This window comes from Triticum dicoccoides, chromosome 6A (genome assembly GCF_002162155.2).
Source record: "Triticum dicoccoides isolate Atlit2015 ecotype Zavitan chromosome 6A, WEW_v2.0, whole genome shotgun sequence".
NCBI classification, from domain to species: domain Eukaryota; kingdom Viridiplantae; phylum Streptophyta; class Magnoliopsida; order Poales; family Poaceae; genus Triticum; species Triticum dicoccoides.
In genome coordinates, this window is record NC_041390.1 from 5,173,060 (window position 1) to 5,191,646 (window position 18,587).

The window sequence follows — 18,587 nt, forward strand, 5'->3', positions numbered from 1 at the left end:
CACAAGCCTGCTCGGCGCGCCTTGGTGGGTAGGCATGCCTCCAATATTTTTCATTTATTCCAAAATAAATCTCTGTAAAGTTTTTTCCAATTTTGAGAACTTTTTATTTCTCCACAAAAACAACAAGAAGGTAGTTCTGCTAAAAACAATGTCAGTCCAGGTTAGTTTCACTTAAATCATGCAAATTAAAGGTCAAAACAAGAGTAAAAGTGTTTGGAAAAGTAGATACGTTGGAGATGTATCATCAATCGTAATGCATCAGGAATCCACATGCTCTAAACAGAGATGGGCTATCAAACAGGCAATCTATGTAATGGTGAAGGATGCATGGCCATAACTGAAACCTAACAAGTGTGTCCAGAGCACATGGCAACTGATCGTTCATGAAGAAGATCGTCACACTGGTCGAGGCACAGGAACCCAAGAATATGTGAACCGCCAAGACCTGCAACACATCGTTCAGGCAAATACGATCCCAACAACATGAACAACATATATATCAATGAACAAGGAATATTATTCCTATTGTAGAGTGAAGACCTACACTTCAACAATATACATATATATAGTGCTTCCCATCATGCATGGTTTTTTACATGTGATTTTTTATTAAATCCACATGCATATGACATAGAAAGCAAAAGTTAGGTCATATGAATAGCAAGTAGGTAATGAGGAACTGAAAACAACACAAACAATATAAATAAACAAATAATGCATCCATGGAGAACAATAATACATTGTATTGTACTTTCCATCATGCATGTTTTTTTCACATGTGAAAGAGAAACATCTACTCCCTCTGTTCCTAAATATTTGTCTTTCTAGAGATTTCAACAAGTGACTACATACGGAGCAAAATGAATGAATCTACATTCTAAAATATGTCTACATACATCTGTATGTTGTAATCCATTTGAAATACCTAGAAAGACAAATATTTGGGAACGGAGGGAGTATTAAATTTGTATTCATATGATAGGAAGGCAGAAGCTAGGTAGTATTAACAGCAAGTAGGTTATCAAGAACTTAAAACAGCACAAAAATTATAAATAAACAACTAACATCATTCAGTATTCCTTACTCTTATAGTATCCGATTAATTAAGCCAATCCACCACTTGGGTGATATCCATTCATCTCTTTATATTTCTTCTCCAAATCCAAGGGAGTCACTTGTGGTGTGGGTGATTCAGGATTTTTTTTCCTTCCATCAAGTATTTGACCTTTCTCATCACCCCATTTGTTTGTCACAGAGAAGTGCTACACGTAATTTTATAAAACACAAATGGTCATTTCCAACAAATAAGACATAGTTACCTTAAATAGCAAAATAAACACAGCTTAATTTCCTTGGTCCCTAATTCACCTAACAAACTTCGATAATCAGCATTGATATGGTCTAGACAGAAATCAAAATCTCCTTTATATTACAATAAAATAAAAAGATTGGTATAAGAAGAAAAGAATGCAATGGTCAAAAGGATTAAAGACAGGGTAATGGAGAAAGGACATGGAATGGCTAAAAAAAATAGCATGTAAACAAACACACCTTTTATTTGCAACCACAACCACATATGAAAGAGGGTGTGTGAAAAAAAAATCATGAAACACACCTTCCATCATACTTCTCTTTTATAAGTAAATTTTTCTCGACCATTTATAATAAACCTTTTTACTTCTTAGTATCTCAACTTGACTAATTGCATGCTTGTTAATTGAGATAATATATGAGATATTTATGTTAAGGAATATTCTCATTTATAACTAACATCAATATATGTATTATGCCTTGTGCTAAACCAAAATTATATTGTGTCACAATTATTTAAGTCTGAAATGTTAAGCAAAACTTTCACTATAATGAATTATGCCTTAAATATTAAAGACAACATACTCCTTAATATATGCAACTTACGCATTTGTATGTAGAATTAAATATCTAAAAAAACTTAGTAGAGTGGTCAAATCGATGGAGTCACCTGGTAGAGATTTCTAGACTGTGACAATTGACCTTAACTGGGGTTAATTGGATAAGTGCCACTCCAATTATGGCAATTCAAAAAAATTCATTGCAATTTCCATACGTTCATAAATAACAAATCTCACTGCAATTTCCACACTTTGAAAATTGTCAAATCAACTCTCACATATATCGATAGATGCCCCTGCAGCCACTTGACTTCATGTATTTTCATTCGGACAAAAACGCCCCTGCCCCAACATACTCATCAAAAACAGAAAAAGAAATGAACCCATCCCAGTACATCACTCCTCCTCCTCATGTGCTCCTCTAATTTAGCTATACCGCAAAGAACTGTAGGAAGGGCACCGCTGCCACAACTCTTCCCACCTGCGCCCTACAGCTCCAACTATCGCTGCCTTGAAGCCCCACGAAGAAAACTTCTTCGTCACGTACTCCAGCCGTCACGGCCACCCCGCCGACCTGCAGCCCCAGCCACTGCTGTGCTACTCAACACCAACCCCTTCTACACCCCGTCCTCCGCATCATTGCCACTGCAGTTGCGGAGGCAACCGTATCGTGCAAAAGCAACATGGCCTGAAGAGGTGTAGCTGGACGGAGCTCCTCGTTGTATGCTTCTTCGAGCAACAAGAAGGGCGGCGGAGACGGCGGTGGGAGTGGTAGTCGAAAGGAGGATCTAACCTATGGTTTTTTGTGCTTTTGATCTGTATATTATAACTTTATTAGTACAACATTAAATCAAGTCTCCACCATTATTTGTCTCTTGTTCTAATAATATATCCGAAGATCTACACTGTAATAACTCGTTTACACCAAATTAATGCTTGTAATTTCTGATTAACATGGGAACTTTCAGGGAGTCTCTGATTAGTATATGTATAGATAGATTAGGTACCTGCCCATTTTTAATCAGACAAAACATTGTAATGTAGAAGTACGAAGACAACATGTTATTGATACGTCCATTTTGCATCATTATTTTCTACTATAATTTATTCTATTTCAATTATATATTTAACATTATGATGAAATTCTAATGTCTTTTCTCTCTTAAACTATAAGGAATACAAAGAGAGGGGAATTGTTGGACAACTGGAAATCTGGACCTAAAATGCAATGAAAGAAAAAACAATTTCCCAGAGCTCCAAATGCAACATGGATTTTTGGGGAATTATTTTAGAATATATAAGGATTTATGGAGTGAAGAAGTACCATAGGGGACCCACCAGACCCCCACACGGCTTGGTCGCACGGCCTACCCCCTAAGCGCCATGTGGCCCTGTGGGGCCGTTGTGGCTCTCGTCCCGACATCATTTGACTATAAATTCTATTTTGCTCTAGGAAAAAACATAGAAAACCCTTGATACTTTCCGCCGCCATCTGCGAGGCGGAGCACTTTTGCTCTACGGTGGAGCGATTCTGTGGGGGAAACTTCCCTCCGCAGGGGGGGGGGGTCGAAGCCTTCATCATCACCAACAATCCAATCATCGGGGGGATTGTCATCTTCATCAACATCTTCACCAGTACCATCTCATATTCAAACCGTAGTTCTTCTCTTGTGTTCAATCTTTGTATCAAACCTCATATTGGTTCATGTGAGTACTTGTGTGTGTTGATTACACATCGTAGTTGATGCATAGGAGAAGTATTGGTGAAAGATCTTTCATTTATCTTGCTATCAAACTATCTATCAAAACCATCTTTACACCATTTATAGTGAAACATTGCTGAAAACTGATTGTAAATTCTTTCTGCTCCTCATTGGGTTAGCCACCCTTACTTATCAAAAAGACTACGATTGATCCCCTATATTTGTGGATCATCAAGACTCTTTTCTAACGCTGTTGCCAGGGAGTGTAGAGCGCTCTTGGTATGTGGAATTTGGTAAGGACAACTTTTATCGTACGTGTTGTTTTTTGTTTTCGTCTGCTATTATGGAAACTAATCCTTTAATATGCTTGTTTGGGGTGACCACTCCACGTGCACAAGTGGTTAGGAAGGAACCTCCACCTACTAAAAATATTTCTTTTGAAATACATGTTGACATTCTTGAACAAGTGAAAAATAACCGTTATGCAGGAGATGGAATTGTTCATCTTGATATGCAATCGTTATTTATGAAAGAATTATGTGGTCTAATTGAGTTTTCAAGCTTGACAAAGAGAGAAGTAAAGAAGAAGTTGTTCCCTTTATATTTGGAGGAAAATGCATTGGCATGGTTGGATAATTCTTACTCATGGGACTGGAAGCGACTGAAAAATGTTTTTCACAATCCTCCACCATCGCCATCAATGGTACTACCAGAGCTAGAAGATACACCAAGTTCACCATATCCACCCCCTCCTACACTATATTGACTGGAAGGCTGAGCCGACACCGGATCCATTACCACCATATTGGCTACTGCCACCCCCTCCACCTGGAGCTCCAGCGCTTGCATGTGTGCCACTGCTAGAACTCTGGCCAGATCCAGTTTCAGTCCCAGAACATGAGCCAGCACCACTCACTTCTCCACCACCCCCTCCCTCTGCCTAGCCTGTTCCTTCAGAGCTAGAGTTGGAGCCTCCCTCCCCATGGATCTCCCTGCTCATTGAAGCATTGGCTAATCCAGTGCTCAAGAGGGCAATAAAACCGAGAGATGCTAGTTTTGTGTCTACCATTCTGAGAGCTCAAGATGATGTTGGTTCCTAGTGAAAGCTTCCGTCTGGATATTTATACAGCAATGCTATATATCATGGGTGCCATAGCAAATGGCGAAATCTTATTAACCACATTCGTGCGTGCATGCAAGCAGCCTGATCATATTGAGGCTCCAGCATGCATCCCCGAAAAATGATCTACAAGGTGTAAATGTTGAAACACAAATTAACCTAAGAAATGATCGCTGAAGTAGCTAATTGTTAAAGTAGCAACAAATCCAGAATCTAGAAAATCGTATATTTTCTTAAGATGGCATTCAAGGTTCTTAAGATGGAGTATGTTATTAAACCTTGGGAGACGAATTAACACTAATTATATGGTGGATCTGCAGTGACAGCTGAAGGATGTAAATAAGGGAGCAGGAAAGAAAGCAAAGTTCATTAATCTTCCACCACAGCTTGATGCTTCTTCACAGACATAAACCAGTCATTTAACTTACATAACATCGACCAAACACAGATACAAAACCAAAGTACGAAATCGCCATCTCATCCCTACTAAAATAGACCAGCCAGGTTAACTCAGCAGAGTCCCATCACTCCAACCGGATAAAGATCCATCTGCCTTCTGTATAGCTAATCCTCATCAAACTTGATCTTCTTAGCTGAAGGCTGAACGCTTCCGATCTGTATGACCAAGAAAATCATAAGCAACCAGGCAAATATCTTGTCATCACCTCACACAGCATACAATCAGAAAAAGAAAAAACATCATCGTTTAGCTAAAATCAGACAGGCAGAAAGCAAAAGCTATCTCCACAGAGTACCGGCCGCATATGGCATGAAACAAAAAAACAATTGAAGCACAGAACAAAATATGATTAAGCAAAGCCTGGGATGAACACTGGTGCTATTGCATAAATTATTTATATCAAGTAAGCGAATGTAGATAAGAATAAATAAGCACTACTATAATTATCAACGACCTACAAAGTAACACATTGCAAAATTGGCTCTAGAACACTACAATTGTGTGCCTTTTGCTCCAGGTAAATAAAAAGGTTGAATTTTGCAGGCAAATTGCTGAACTAATTCATATCTGGTGAAGTAAGACCAATTTATTAAATCAATGAACAGCATCAAGTGTTACTTACAAGGGCTGGACACTCGTAATCGATACCAGCAGCCTTGATTCTTTTGCGACGCTTCTCATCCCTCTTTACAATTCCTTCGAGCATCTTCTTGTGCTCCTCCACTGTTTTATCCTGGTAACACAACACAGCTTATATTAATCTACAGCGTAAAATTTCGTGTTCCGGTTGTAGTTAGCGACAGATTACCTTACTAAGCCGCTTCCGTTCAATTGCTACCCGGTCAATTGGTATAAATCCCTTCCGCACACCTTTCCATCTAGAAGTGATACAAGATGTGGAATCAAAACATCAGAAACAGTGACTACGTACAGCTATATGCTAAAAGTACAGGAAAACAGAACTGTAGTTATGTAAGAATTACAACAGCCTCTGTGTTCATAATAAAGTACACAAAAAGAACAAGGATTCAAGAATAAATAAAGCAAAAAAATGAGATCTAAGACAAGAACCTTGCAAGTTCTTACAAGAGATTACCACCAAGCTTCAGTGGTGCACTTATTAATGCAGTGGCATATATACCGATTCATATTACTCTCACAAACCCTTGACTCACAAGTCCTCCATTATAGCTATGGCCTGTTTTTATCATCATAGTGAATTCTTGGTGTATAATTGTGTTTTGACATTCACATACCACTCATTATAGCTATTCATATATATTTCTAACATGGCTTACAGTTTGTGTAACGCAATCAGCACACATCACTGATTATAGCTTGCATCATTATTTTCTTTCTATGAACAGGCATAAATCCAGCTGTGCAATGGAGTGGAAACAAACAGCCTGGTAATATTAACTGAGTGTCTGTAGCCTATAGGGAAACCATATCACTGTAAAAAGTATTCCATGACAGAAACACAGATTAGACAGCTTTTTCCTAAGAATATACAATATTGACCTCATTTACTGGTAATTATGTGTAGTCCTAAACAGAAGATGAAGGCTATGCTTTCGTTATCAAAAGGCAAAAATAAACATATAACCAGCATAGTTGCAGTGATTACAATTTGGCATGAACTTTCTCCGGTGGGACAGGCGCAATTTGCAGAGTGTGCTCAAACAACAGGTAGTTATTCATCTCATCAGCTACAATCTTCGCCACCTGATATACCAAGAGCATGCCAGGAACTTGTAAGCAGACAACAAACATACAGTGTGCCATGATATATCCAAAAAATGCATGTGCTTACCTCAGGGTTCTCAAACTCAATGAATCCATAATGCTTAGACTTCCCTGTCTAAACACATCACCAAAGAGCAAGTCAGATGCTTGCAGAAAACACAACACATATATCAAATACCTTGTAATCCAGTATAGGATACCTTGCGGTTCCGGGCAACCCTGACCCTCTTAACAGCCCCAAACTGCTGAAAGAAACCTGCAAAAACAACCAAACCAACAAAGACGGACATTAAGACCAGACCCCTCCTCGCATCCGCTGCGCTTCTCTAAGCTCCACTGAGACAGACAGACCTTGCATCTGGTCCTCGTAGAAACCGTGGGGGATGTGGCCGATGTACAGGACGGTGGCCGTGCTCTCCGGCTCCTCAGGCTGCTTCTTCTCCCGGATCCTCTGCTCTTTCCCCTCCAGCGGCTGCACCAACCAATCACAACACAACATCAGGGACAAGAACAAAATGGATGTGTGGGTGTTTTTCTTTCCGTTGGGTTCGATTCGGTTCAAAGGCAAGCACGCACCAGGAAATCCTTGCCCTCGCCGGTCTTGGGACCAACCGAGCGGCGCGAGAGCACACGCCTCTGGTTCCTCTTCTTGTCCCTCAGCCCCATCTCGCTCAATCAAACCTCTATGTAGTTCCCTGTAACTGAAGAAGTCAGGTTGTCAAACGTACAATATAGCAGCTGTAGGTGAGTGTGAATTATAAGATTAGTACATTCCTACAGCAGGATGTTCAATCTAGACGAACACGGAGTAACCATTACTGTGGTCCGTTTTTCACACGGTCGTTTAGCCACACTATTCTGACAAAAAATCCCCTCGGAGAGACAACTATGGCATATACAGGACTAATTTGCAGCAGTATCATCGGGATATAAGTAAATGATGATGAATCTAGACAACATAGAAACTTCAACAGTCAATCATTGCTGTCAACCCATTCATACAGCTGGGTGTTTAATCTAGACGAGTAACCATTAATTTGATTTCCAACCCGAATGTTTAGCTGCACCATTCTGACACAAAATTCTTCTGGAAGAGACAACCATGTCACATACCAACCAGACAAATTTACAACCACATCATCAGTATATTCAAGTAATTGACGAATCTGGGAAACACAGAAGCACCGCGTAGAATTAGGAAAAAGGCCGTATATAGAATCAATCAGTCGATAGAGACGTGAGCATGCTTAGCGAGCAACGGGAACAGGAAAAAGAACAACTTTCTCAAGTAAACATTTGGCAATGTATTCCATCCTCGAGTACCAAGGAGAGCTAGGTAGCACATCTCCTACGGGTTGCATCGAGAAGAAGCTACCAGGAAGACTGTTTTCTGGGTAGCATCGATGAAGAGGAAGCGGTGAATGAGGGGCGGGGGGAACTTACGGAGGAGGGGCGGCGGAGGTCCGGCGAGGCGGAGAGGACGGCGGAGTTGCAGGGGAGAGGAAAGGAGGCCGAGCGTGGCCGATAGCGAGGAGTAGAGGGAGGGAGGCGGCGGCGGTGGAAACCTAGAGGGTCCGGGCCAAGGGGGCGTGCGGCTGACTTAGGTCTTGAACTAATGGGCTGACGGCTGAGAACTTTTCGTTCTTTTCGGCCCAGCCAGCCCATCTCCTCCTAACAAAGCCATACACTGTATTTGCTCAAAAAACAGACACAATGCTGTAATCTGTCTCGAAAAAATACGCATGGCTGTAAACAAGGCTCACCACGTGACACATGTGGTAATCAATCCAAACAATTCAAAAAATATATTCTTACTAGGTTGTTCTCAGAGAAGCAAAAACTTGCTTGGCGGCCTAAGGCTATTTTGATTCAAACGGATTATTTAGAATTCTTTTGACGATTTCAATCCTTACAAATTTTTTCGATGATGGCTGTTCTACTCGCAAGATTGGAATCCTTGGTGTTTTCTTTTCATGGGATTCATTTGTACCCTCTTTTGGAGAAAAAATTTCATCCCCTCAAGCCTCTTGGTAGAATTCATGTTACTATTTGTCGAAAAAATAATTCATGTTACTCTATTTTGGAGTACTTTTCTGTTTTTCTTCTAATATTAAACACTCTTACATTCAAATTTATGTAGTTTTGTAATTCTATATAGGATACAAGAGGACACGACACGATATGTGTTTTTTCTATTTGTGCATTTTGAGAATCATGCATGCAAAACAAAAAGAAGGCCTAAACCTTGTTCATGTACGAATCAGTTGGGTCACCACCGATCCATGTACCATGTATAATGCGCAGTAATGTGAAAATGACTGGTCAAGAAGTTTTCAGTGCGGCAGAATCTGTTCTGTTCTAGTTCTTACCTGTACATAACTCTGCAATTTATAATACACACCTCCATCCAGGGAAATGATCAACAAATGCATAACACGGATGATGTGGAGAGACGAGCCATGAAAAAGTGCATCACTGAACGAAGGCACAAACACAAAAGGCTGTTCGTTCCACAAGCACCTTTTTTTATTTTGAGAGGAAACACAAATAAGAACTATATATAGACTTTCGAGAGAAAACCCAGCTAGCAGCAGGAGAATCAAAACCATATCTGTTTCATTACAATACCGACGATAACAGATGCAAAATCCTATTACACCGACCGACGAAAAGCAAAGGGCGAAACAAGTTGCGCTATCGACAGATCAGATTCTTCTCATCTGATAGCAAGAACATGCTGCACGCAGGCAAAATAGGTGACTACTATGTACAGAAACACTATAACGACGAGGTTGTATACATCTTCTTTTTCACATCTCCATGTGAAGGTTGAGACCAGCATCGGGGTCCCAGTCGTTGCATTTTCTGTGCCTGTTCAGCACCAGATGGCGGGATTCATCGGACTCCCCGCCGATGCGAACATGAATAGCGACCGCATCGGTTATCGAAGCGACTTCCATGTCCAGCATTTCCTGCTCCTCTTTCTTCTTCTGCTTCCTCTTTTCCAGCTCTGAAATTATGGCAGCAGAGTTTGCGAGCAATTTCTCCAGCCGAGTCCGCTTCTTCCCAGCCTGCTTCTGGCGGTCCGGTTCATCATTCTTCTTTGAAACGACTTCCTCCTCGTCCAGCCTTTCCTGTTCCTCTTTCTTATTATTATGCTTCCTCTTTCCCAGCTGTGAGATGATGGCAGCGGAGTTTGCGAGTGCTTTCTCCAGCCGACGCCGCTTCTTCTCGGCCTGCTTCTGGCGGTCCAGCTCCTGTTTCTTCCTTCCCTTCTTCAAGACTTTCCCTGCCTGATTAACAGGCAACGGGACATCCTTCCCCTCACCGGTCTTGGTCTTGCCCCTCAACCCCATGCCGCTCAATCAAACCTCAATGCAGCTCCCTGTCGTTGAAGATGACAGACAGGTTATCAAATGAACACAATGTAGCAACTGTAGGTGAGCATGAATCATAAGATTGTGTTCTTGAAGCTGGGTGTTCAGTCCAGACGAATAGCCATTAACGTGGCTTTCGCCGATTTGTTCAGCTACACTATTCTGACGAAAAAACTTGTAGGAGAGACAACTATGGCATCTAGCAGACCAATTTACAGCAATATCATTAGGTGTTTAAGTAAATGATGAATCTGGACAAGATAGAAGTGCCATCAACAGAAACGTGAGCATGCTTATCGAGCAACGGGAACAAGAAAAATATCGATTTCTTCACTAACAACTTGGCAATGTATCCTCGAATACCAAGGAGTTGGGTAGCTCATCTCCGGCGGGTTGCATCGGGAAGAAGACACGGGGAAGGAGGTGACTTACGGAGGAGGAGGCGAGGGCGGGGCGGCAGAGTTCCGGCGAAGTCGGGGCGGCGGAGCTCCGGCGAGGCGGCGGCGAGGACGGCGGAGTTGCAGGGCAGAGGAAGGAGGCGGCGGTGGTGGAAACCTAGAGGGTCCGGGCCTCGGTAGGTCTTGGACTAATGGGCTGACGGCTGAGTCCGTTTCGTTCTTTTCGGCACATCCAGCCCATCTCCTCCTTGTTCAGCCCGCAACGCTCCAGTACAACAAAGCCTTTCCCTTGTCTCAAAAAAAAAAGGCTTGCCCTAAAAAAATTACAACAAAGCCATACACATTGTGTTCTAAAAAAAACATACAGATGATTGTACTTGCTTGGCAGGCTGTTCTCAAAAAAGCAAAAAGTTGCTTGGCAGGCTTAGGCTAAGGCTCCTTGATTCAAACTAATTACATAGGATTTTTAGGGGATTTGAGTCTTTACAGTGTTTTTCTATGCTGGTTGTTCCATTTGTAGGATTGTAATCCTTCGTAATTTCCTCATAGGATCCATTTGTGTTCTATTTTGGAGAAACATTTTCATCCCCGCAAACCTCTTGGTCGAATTCATGCTACTCTTTTTTTGGAGGGAATTCCTGGGGATTTTTGTTTGTGTTTTTCTTCTAATACCAAACGCTCTAACAACCAAGTTAATGTAGTTTCGTAATCCTATGGTATACAAGAGGACATGACACTATAATTCTGCGTTTTTCCTATTCCTGCATTTTGAGATTCCTTTGTATCAAAGAAGGCCTAACCTCGTTCATGTACGGATATGTTGGCCGACCACTGATCTAATTTCTTTGGGGCTTTTTTGTTCTTTTTTTTCCTCGCGTACGCATTCTTTGGTCTTATATAACTTTGCAAGATGCCGACGAGTTTGTGTGTGTGTGTGTGTGTGTGTGTGTTGGCTGTGTGCGTTCTAAGTATGTAGAGGCCGAGTGTTTGGGTGTGTCCTCAATTGCTCGTAGTGTTTGTATCTTTACTTTCTTTTGAGAGGAGTGTTTTTATCTCTTCAATGCTTCATTTTGAGTCAATTAAATTCACCTTTATTCGAAGCTCCATTTTAAGTCAATAAAGTTTACCTTTATCTGAAAAATGTACGGATCAATTAGGTCACATCAATCCATATATAACGCGCAGTGATTGGTCCATAAGTCTTCCCGGAATCTGTTCTGGTTCTTCCCTGTACATAACTCTGCAGTTTATAATACACAGCGCCATCCAGTGCAATGATCAATACATGCATGTTCCATTCTGGGATTTCATTTGGCACAACAAAATACTCTTGGGAACAATCCACTTATGGACGGAGGCAAAAACGCAAAAAGTTTTTCATTCCACAGGCACCTTTTATTTCGGGAGGAAACACAAAAAGATGGAACTATATATAGACTTTCGAGACAAAACCCAGCTAGCAGCAAGAGAATCGAAATCATATTTGTTTCATTACAATACCAACAATAGCAGACGCAAAATATCCTATTACACCGACTGACGAAAACAAAAGGGCGGAACAAGTTGCGCCATCAGATTCTCCTGATAGCTGGAACAGCTGCACGCAGGCAAAATAGTCAGCACACCTTCGGTGACTATTATGTACAAAACCACTATGACGACGAGGTTGGTTGTATATATCTTCCTTTTTCATATCTCCCTGTAAAGGTTGAGCCTGTTGGTGCCGCCGAGCATCCTATTAACGACGGTCGCGGCGGCGACTCCCTGGCCTGGAGAGGATGAGTCTTCTCGGATCTGCAGCGATGAGACGGCCTGGGCAGCCATGTAGCCTGGGCAGGCGACTGTTGACTGGTGGAACGTTCCTTGGTAGTAGGACGCTTTCAGGTCCCTCACTTCTCCCCAGGTTGGCAGGGGATGAGCGTTCCCCCAGTCGATCCACCTCCCGCTGGAAGCATAAGCTTGATTGCCGCACATGAGTCCACCAGGGGAGTAGATATCAGCTGCGCCTTGCGTGTCCAGAGTGAAATCCAAACCAGCCGAGGGGTCCCAGTCGTTGCATCTTCTGTGCTTGTTCAGCACCAGATGGCGGGATTCATCGGAGTCCTCACCTATGAGAACATGAAGAGCAACTGCTTCGGCTATCGAAGCGCCTTCCTCGTCCAGCCTTTCCTGTTCCTCTTTCTTCTTCTGCTTCTTCTTCTCTAGCTCTGAAATGATGGCAGCAGAGTTTGCAAGCGCTTTCTCTAGCCGACGCCTCTTCTTCTCAGCCTGCTTCTGGCGGTCCAGCTCATCTTTCGCCTGTTTCTTCTTTCCCTTCTTCAAGACTTTCCCTGCCTGATTGCCCGCAGCCTTCTCCATGACCACTGTGACTGCTTGCTATTGACTACTACTATCTCAGCTAAACTCCGCTACCAGTTATAATTACGGAAAACCAAAATCTGCAAAGTTCATAGTTATTGGACTCCTGTCTAGATGCTTTCTTCCTACGGGCCGGCCGATTTACTCCCGGACCAACTAGTGCAGAAGCGGTTGGCGCAGAATGCTACACCCACTCGGGTCTGAAGGAGTATCTTATCTTGCGGAAGATGCAATCCCAGTAGGAGACAACAGGGGAGAGCAGGAGCGAGAAGTAGAAAGCGCTCGCTATGTCATCAGCTGTTAAGTTTGATCCAATCTTGTCTCTGCCCAGCTGCTGACCCATCTTAGTAGCCCCCAAACTGAAGTGAAACCGCAGCCAACCAGCTCATAAGGGATCTACTACTGCAACAACAGAAGAAGAAGCTTCAGGTAAGAAAGCCTAGTCAACTTTTGAAAAATGAACAGATATGGATGGTGAAGAAGAAGAATAGACCCTTTCGTGATTCAGGCAACGCGACAATAATGTTATGATACAGAATAAACCAAACAATAACACATCGTGTACGAAAAATGATCTCGTGACATATTTTCAGTATTCAAATTATAATGGCAATCAGTGAGCAAGGCAGAAAAATTCTGCCATCACGGCAAAAAATATCCCCATGAACCAATGCCCAATTGGCACGCCGAGTTGTAAGGATTTGAATTCTCTAGTTTGTTCTGCTCTTCGAAAGCAAAGGGACAGATACAAGATCTCATTTCTTAGGTGGAGCCTGGCAGAACCGGATGAGAGATGAATACAGATGACAGAGGCTTGGAGTGTCGGTATGGGCTTTGGTATCTTTTTGTATAAGAGAAAATGGTCCGATCTTTGTGATCATGGCAAGTAAACTGGCCGATCCATGGACCGATCTGAATAACCTGCACAGTTTAACTCAACTTTCCATGAATTCAGGTGTATCTAAACAGCAGTAGCAAAATTCCCTAAAAAGGTACCAAACGTTGTGCTACTAGTACTTTACATAATGGCCCAGGATCTAACATATCCACCCAATAAATTAGCGAAATATTAACTTGGACTAGAAGATGGGAGGACGAGTATCACAGAATTCACCGCATGGAGTTTAAAATGCCTGGTAGAAGCAGATGAGAGATAAATACAGAGGCTTGGAGTTTAAATTGTGCAGTCTTACTTGCCATGAATTTGGGCGTATCCGAACAGCAGAAGCAAAATTCCCTAAACAGGGGTACCCAACCGATGTACTGCTCCGCATCATGGCGCAGGATCCAACATATCCACCCAGTGAATAGTAGGCGAAATAATAACCACACTAGAACAAGAGAGCAGGAGCATCGCAGAATTCAGCGCATGCTGCTGCTGTGCGCTGCGAGCCCGCGGTTGACGAGACGAGATCTCGACTAATAACAAAACCTAGCCGGGTTGCCGGAGCGGTAGAGGAGCAGATCCCCTCGGCTCTCGTACGATCGGAAAACAAACCCCGAATTCCTCCTAGGGTTATTACGACCGGTTGCACCGCCGATTCCACCGAATCGGGCCTTGATTCGCCGATTTGACGGAAGCTACGCGCGCGATTCCGGCGACCAACCGGCAATTTCCCCTCCCCACGGCCGTAACCGAACATCGCTCGAATTGGGCGAATTCGCGCGGGGAAGAGGAACATCCAGATCCGGGTTAGAGCCGAGGGAGGGGAGGGGGGAGCGGCGGTTACCTGGCAGGAAGGCGGGGGTGGTGATGGGGTACCGCTGGGTCTGGGAAGGGATCTGGCGCTGGGCGGGGGGACGAAGGATGGGAGCAGAGGAGAAGGGTCCTCTTTTTCGCTCTGGCGGAGTCGTCGCGGGTGGGGATGTGGATGGCTGGCCGCGCTGCTGGATCGGGGAATTCGAGGCGGATTCGATCTGCGGGGGAGCGAGTCAAGTGGAACTCAACGACAACAGACGGACAAAGAGAGAGAGAGGTTGGGGAATTTCTCCTCCTCTTTCCTGCCTCCTTCCTTCCTTCCCTTCCCCTAGACAGGGCGGCACAGTGGAGGCGTAACGCCGCGCATGTCACGCGTGCTCACGCCGCCTCCGTCTATATAAGCCGATCCTAGTGTGCCGATGGCATGCACAGAGTCTCCACCGCCGACGCGCCCTATCTCCCCTTCCTCCCTCTCTCCTCGCTGTCCCAGTTCGTAGAAATGGCCGAACGATTCCTAGGCGGCGGCGAACGGCTTCGACCGCCGCCACCTTCACGAAAACGAAACTCGGCTCCTCTACGAGGCCGAGTACCCGGTCCTGCCGGACATGCGGGTGCCCGGGGCATGGAGAATCAGCGCCGGCGGGGTCCCGGTGCCACCACCGCCCACCGAGACGGCACGTCATGCGGAGATCGGGCGTATTCGCGCCTCTCTGCCGCGGGCGGCGAGGGAGCGGCCGCGCTACGTCCCCGACAGCCCGCTCTGGGAGCCCTACTTCCGCCGCCGTCACGCCGAGCAGCTCGAGGCCACCAACGGCATCGTGCCCTCCGGCAGGCTCAACTCCGAGGGGCGGCGCCGATGGTGGGGTGTGCCCGGCCGCACGCTGGAGGTCGTCCTCGAGTACACCGAGGGCGGCAACACGCCGAGGCTGGAGTACCCCTCCCCGCCGTCCTTCTCTCGCCGCCGTGGGAGCTCGTGGACGCCGAGCGCATGGACCCCGGGCGTCCTCCTCCTCGTCCGGTCGGTCGACCGGCTCTCCCTGCCTCTGCCCCGTCAAGCCGGAGCCCCAGGACACGCCTGTCAGCCGGCGCACCCGCAGCTCCGGTATCCGCATCGCCGACTCCACCCCCGCTTCCGGGCGAGCCCAGCCTCCCCCCGGAGTATGAGGAGATAGCCCGGCGTGGCTTCTCCAACGCGGACGCCCTGCGGTGGGCGCGCGACAACTACCTCCGGACAGAGATAACCCGGCAGACCCGGGCCCTGGAGGAGATCGCCGCCTGCAAGCGTGGGCGCGAGGACGAGCACGGCGTCGTGATCCTCGACAGCGATGACGACAAGGACGCTGCCAGACCGTCCAACCCGCCGCGTCAACCGGGGGAGGGTTGCAGCAGGGACGGCGGCCACGACGGAGGTGGCGACGACGATGACGGCGGCTGCGACTACACGTGGTTCTACAGGCTCCTCGGCATGTAGAACTGCAAGGGCGGCGGCCGGCGATGAGCGGCGAGGCGAGCGAGACGGCGGGCGGGCCTAGTAGTTTTTTTTTGTAAAATACTTTAAATATGTATGAGGAGGCATGTTTGTGCCGTGTTTGATCGAATTTGGTTTGAAGTCGCCGAAATATGCATGAACTCGCCGTGTTTGCGCCGTTCAAAAAATCCCATGGACGCCACGACTGGATGGCATCACGCCCCCAGCGCGCGTTTTTACGCCGGTGCGGTTCAGGGGGCGATTTTTAGCGCCTCATGGGAAGCCAACGGCTGGAGATGCTCTAATGTAGTTGGAAAAGAAAGGACGGCGCATGCTTTTCTCCAACTGCATTATTGGCGGCGGCGATAATGATGGTGGTCTGTCCGTCCATAGGATGAGGAAAAGGAGGAAGGAGTGCCATCCTCTGCCTCATCTTATCCTCAAAGCTACTTGCTATGCTACTAGTAGTAGTAGGCCTGAATAACATCACTCGTGGCGCAATAATGCTGCTAGCTAGCTCACTCTCACGACGGATGGCCGCCTTCTGATCTGCCGTACGGTCCCATTTCAGGGATGGGTTCTCCTTCTTCGTTGGTATTTATTTATTATACTTTTGGGGTGGAGAGGCCGGGGATGCATAGCGTCTTACTCCCTCCCTCCGATCGTTTTTAGTCTGAAATCAAAGTATCTCTACTCTGATCAAACTTATAGAAAAAAAGGTATCGACGTTCATGATGTTTAATCAATATTTTTAGATTCGTTATGAAATGCAGTTTGATGGCATATATATTTGGTATTGTAGATGTTGATATTTTCTTTTATATAGATTTAGTCAAACTTGACAAAAATCTAATACGCGGAGTAAAAAAGAGCGAAGGGGTACCACCTTTAAGCCCAGTTCTTTTGCCAAAATCTGGGGATTCTCTCAGAATCCGACCCCAACCTAGCTTCTCCCAGAATCTTTGAGCCTTATTTATTTTACAATCCTATCTAATTAGACCCTAACTAGATAGGATTGTAAAACAAATGGGCAGGTTCTGGGAGAATCCGCAGATTCTGGCAAAAGAACTGGGCCTTAGTGTGAGACGGGAGGGAGACATCTTATTCAGGGGAGTAACTAATTGGGAGTGCCTATTCCGCGCCTTGAGCGCCGCGGAAGGCAACTGGCGCTCACCGTAGCGCTTGCTGGGCTGGCCCACATACGTGGCACGCGGCGAATTGTATTATACCGCGAAAAACCGGCAAAATGGTGGCTCTGACGAGGAATCAAACTCACTCCATAACACTCGTTTAAAAAAACTAGAGCTATTAGATTCTAGTGGCTCGTTGCAGCACGAATAATTTAAGAACAAATGTAGCCGCGCTACAGTACCGCTTACTGTATCGCTGTGTTTTTTGAATAATTTGATAACATTTTGCAAAAAACAAAAAGTGATTTTTTTAATATTGTGAACAAATTTAAAAGTTCACTGTTTCAAAAAAAATCACGAACATGAAAATAATGTTTGCATATTCAACAAAAGTTCACAAACTAGAAAGAGTTCACGTATTCAAATAAGTTCATGACATTGAGAAAAGCTCACTAATTTTAGAACAAAATCATAAAATCGAAAAATGACTAAAAGTTAGAAAAAATCATAGGATCTTAAAAAAAAAGTTCATCGATTTGGTTTTTTATAATGAAATGATAAAATTTCAATAATTTTGAAAAAAGTTCACGAATTTGAGAAAAAAGTTCACGAGTTTGGAGAAAGTAAACAAAAATTGAGAAAAAATCATCGATTTGAAATTTTTTAACAAATTTGAAAAAAAAGTTTGCGAGATTGAAGAAAGTTCATGAATTCGATAAAAAGTTCACAAATTTGAAAGTAGTTCATGAAATTGATAAAAGTTCTACAATATGGAAAAAAAAGCTTCATGGATTTGAAAACAATTCATGAAATTGACAAAAAAAAGTTCACGAGTATGGAAAAAGTAAACAAAAATTGAAAAAAAAATCATCGATTTGAAGAAAAGTTAACGAATTTGACAAAAAAGTTTGCGAGATTGAAGAAAGTTCATGAATTCAACAAAAAGTTCACAAAATTGAAAGTAGTTCATGAAATTGAAAAAAGTTCTAAAATATGAAAAAAAAAAGGTTCATGGATTTGAAAAAAGTTCCTGAATTAAAAAAAGTTCATGGATATGAAAAAATGTTTATAAATCTGAAAAAGTTCGTGATTTTAAAAGAATTGTGAATTCAAACAAATGGAAAAACAAATGACAAAAGTAAAATAGAAAGGAATAAAACCGAAGAAAACCAGACAAAGAAGACGCATAACAACAAGAAGAAGAAAAAGTAACTAGGCACATCAAGTTTGATTTCCTAGCAGGTTAGATCGGGTGGA

The 18,587-nt window shown here is 44.0% G+C and overlaps 3 protein-coding genes across 4 annotated transcripts; all 3 read right to left on the reverse strand.

Moving 5' to 3' along the window:
• Positions 1–5,034: 5,034 nt before the first annotated feature.
• Positions 5,035–8,472, reverse strand: LOC119319217 (MKI67 FHA domain-interacting nucleolar phosphoprotein-like). 2 transcript variants are annotated; one of them, XM_037593705.1, is made up of 9 exons: positions 8,344–8,472; positions 7,477–7,595; positions 7,252–7,372; positions 7,101–7,156; positions 6,968–7,015; positions 6,782–6,879; positions 5,963–6,032; positions 5,777–5,887; positions 5,035–5,309 (listed from the first exon to the last, which is right to left on the reverse strand). In XM_037593705.1, the coding sequence occupies exons 2-9, from the start codon at positions 7,564–7,566 to the stop codon at positions 5,259–5,261; spliced, it is 645 nt and encodes a 214-aa protein (XP_037449602.1). In that variant the 5' UTR covers positions 7,567–7,595; positions 8,344–8,472; the 3' UTR covers positions 5,035–5,258. The 2 variants fall into 2 exon arrangements, with proteins under 2 accessions (XP_037449602.1, XP_037449601.1); XM_037593704.1 differs by having other exon boundaries at positions 7,477–7,601.
• Positions 8,473–9,426: 954 nt separating this feature from the next.
• Positions 9,427–10,813, reverse strand: LOC119318897 (protein enabled homolog). The gene is made up of 2 exons (XM_037593458.1): positions 10,710–10,813; positions 9,427–10,285 (listed from the first exon to the last, which is right to left on the reverse strand). Exon 2 carries the CDS (start codon positions 10,254–10,256, stop codon positions 9,711–9,713), a length of 546 nt encoding a protein of 181 aa, XP_037449355.1. The 5' UTR covers positions 10,257–10,285; positions 10,710–10,813; the 3' UTR covers positions 9,427–9,710.
• A 1,295-nt stretch (positions 10,814–12,108) lies between these two features.
• LOC119319219 lies at positions 12,109–15,081 on the reverse strand. Its single transcript, XM_037593706.1, has 2 exons — positions 14,764–15,081; positions 12,109–13,435 (listed from the first exon to the last, which is right to left on the reverse strand). The coding sequence occupies exon 2, from the start codon at positions 13,031–13,033 to the stop codon at positions 12,365–12,367; it is 669 nt and encodes a 222-aa protein (XP_037449603.1). The 5' UTR covers positions 13,034–13,435; positions 14,764–15,081; the 3' UTR covers positions 12,109–12,364.
• Positions 15,082–18,587: the final 3,506 nt, after the last annotated feature.

Bases quoted from the DNA above. Each gene is read 5' to 3' on its own strand.
- LOC119319217 (XM_037593705.1), bottom strand. From the start codon at position 7,566: ATGGGGCTGAGGGACAAGAAGAGGAACCAGAGGCGTGTGCTCTCGCGC. The intron at 7,373-7,476 runs GTGCGTGCTTGC...TGGTTGGTGCAG, and splicing joins GCGAGGGCAAGGATTTCCTG to CCGCTGGAGGGGAAAGAGCA. The intron at 6,880-6,967 runs GTAAGCACATGC...TTGGTATATCAG, and splicing joins TTGAGTTTGAGAACCCTGAG to GTGGCGAAGATTGTAGCTGA.
- LOC119318897 (XM_037593458.1), bottom strand. From the start codon at position 10,256: ATGGGGTTGAGGGGCAAGACCAAGACCGGTGAGGGGAAGGATGTCCCG.
- LOC119319219 (XM_037593706.1), bottom strand. From the start codon at position 13,033: ATGGAGAAGGCTGCGGGCAATCAGGCAGGGAAAGTCTTGAAGAAGGGA.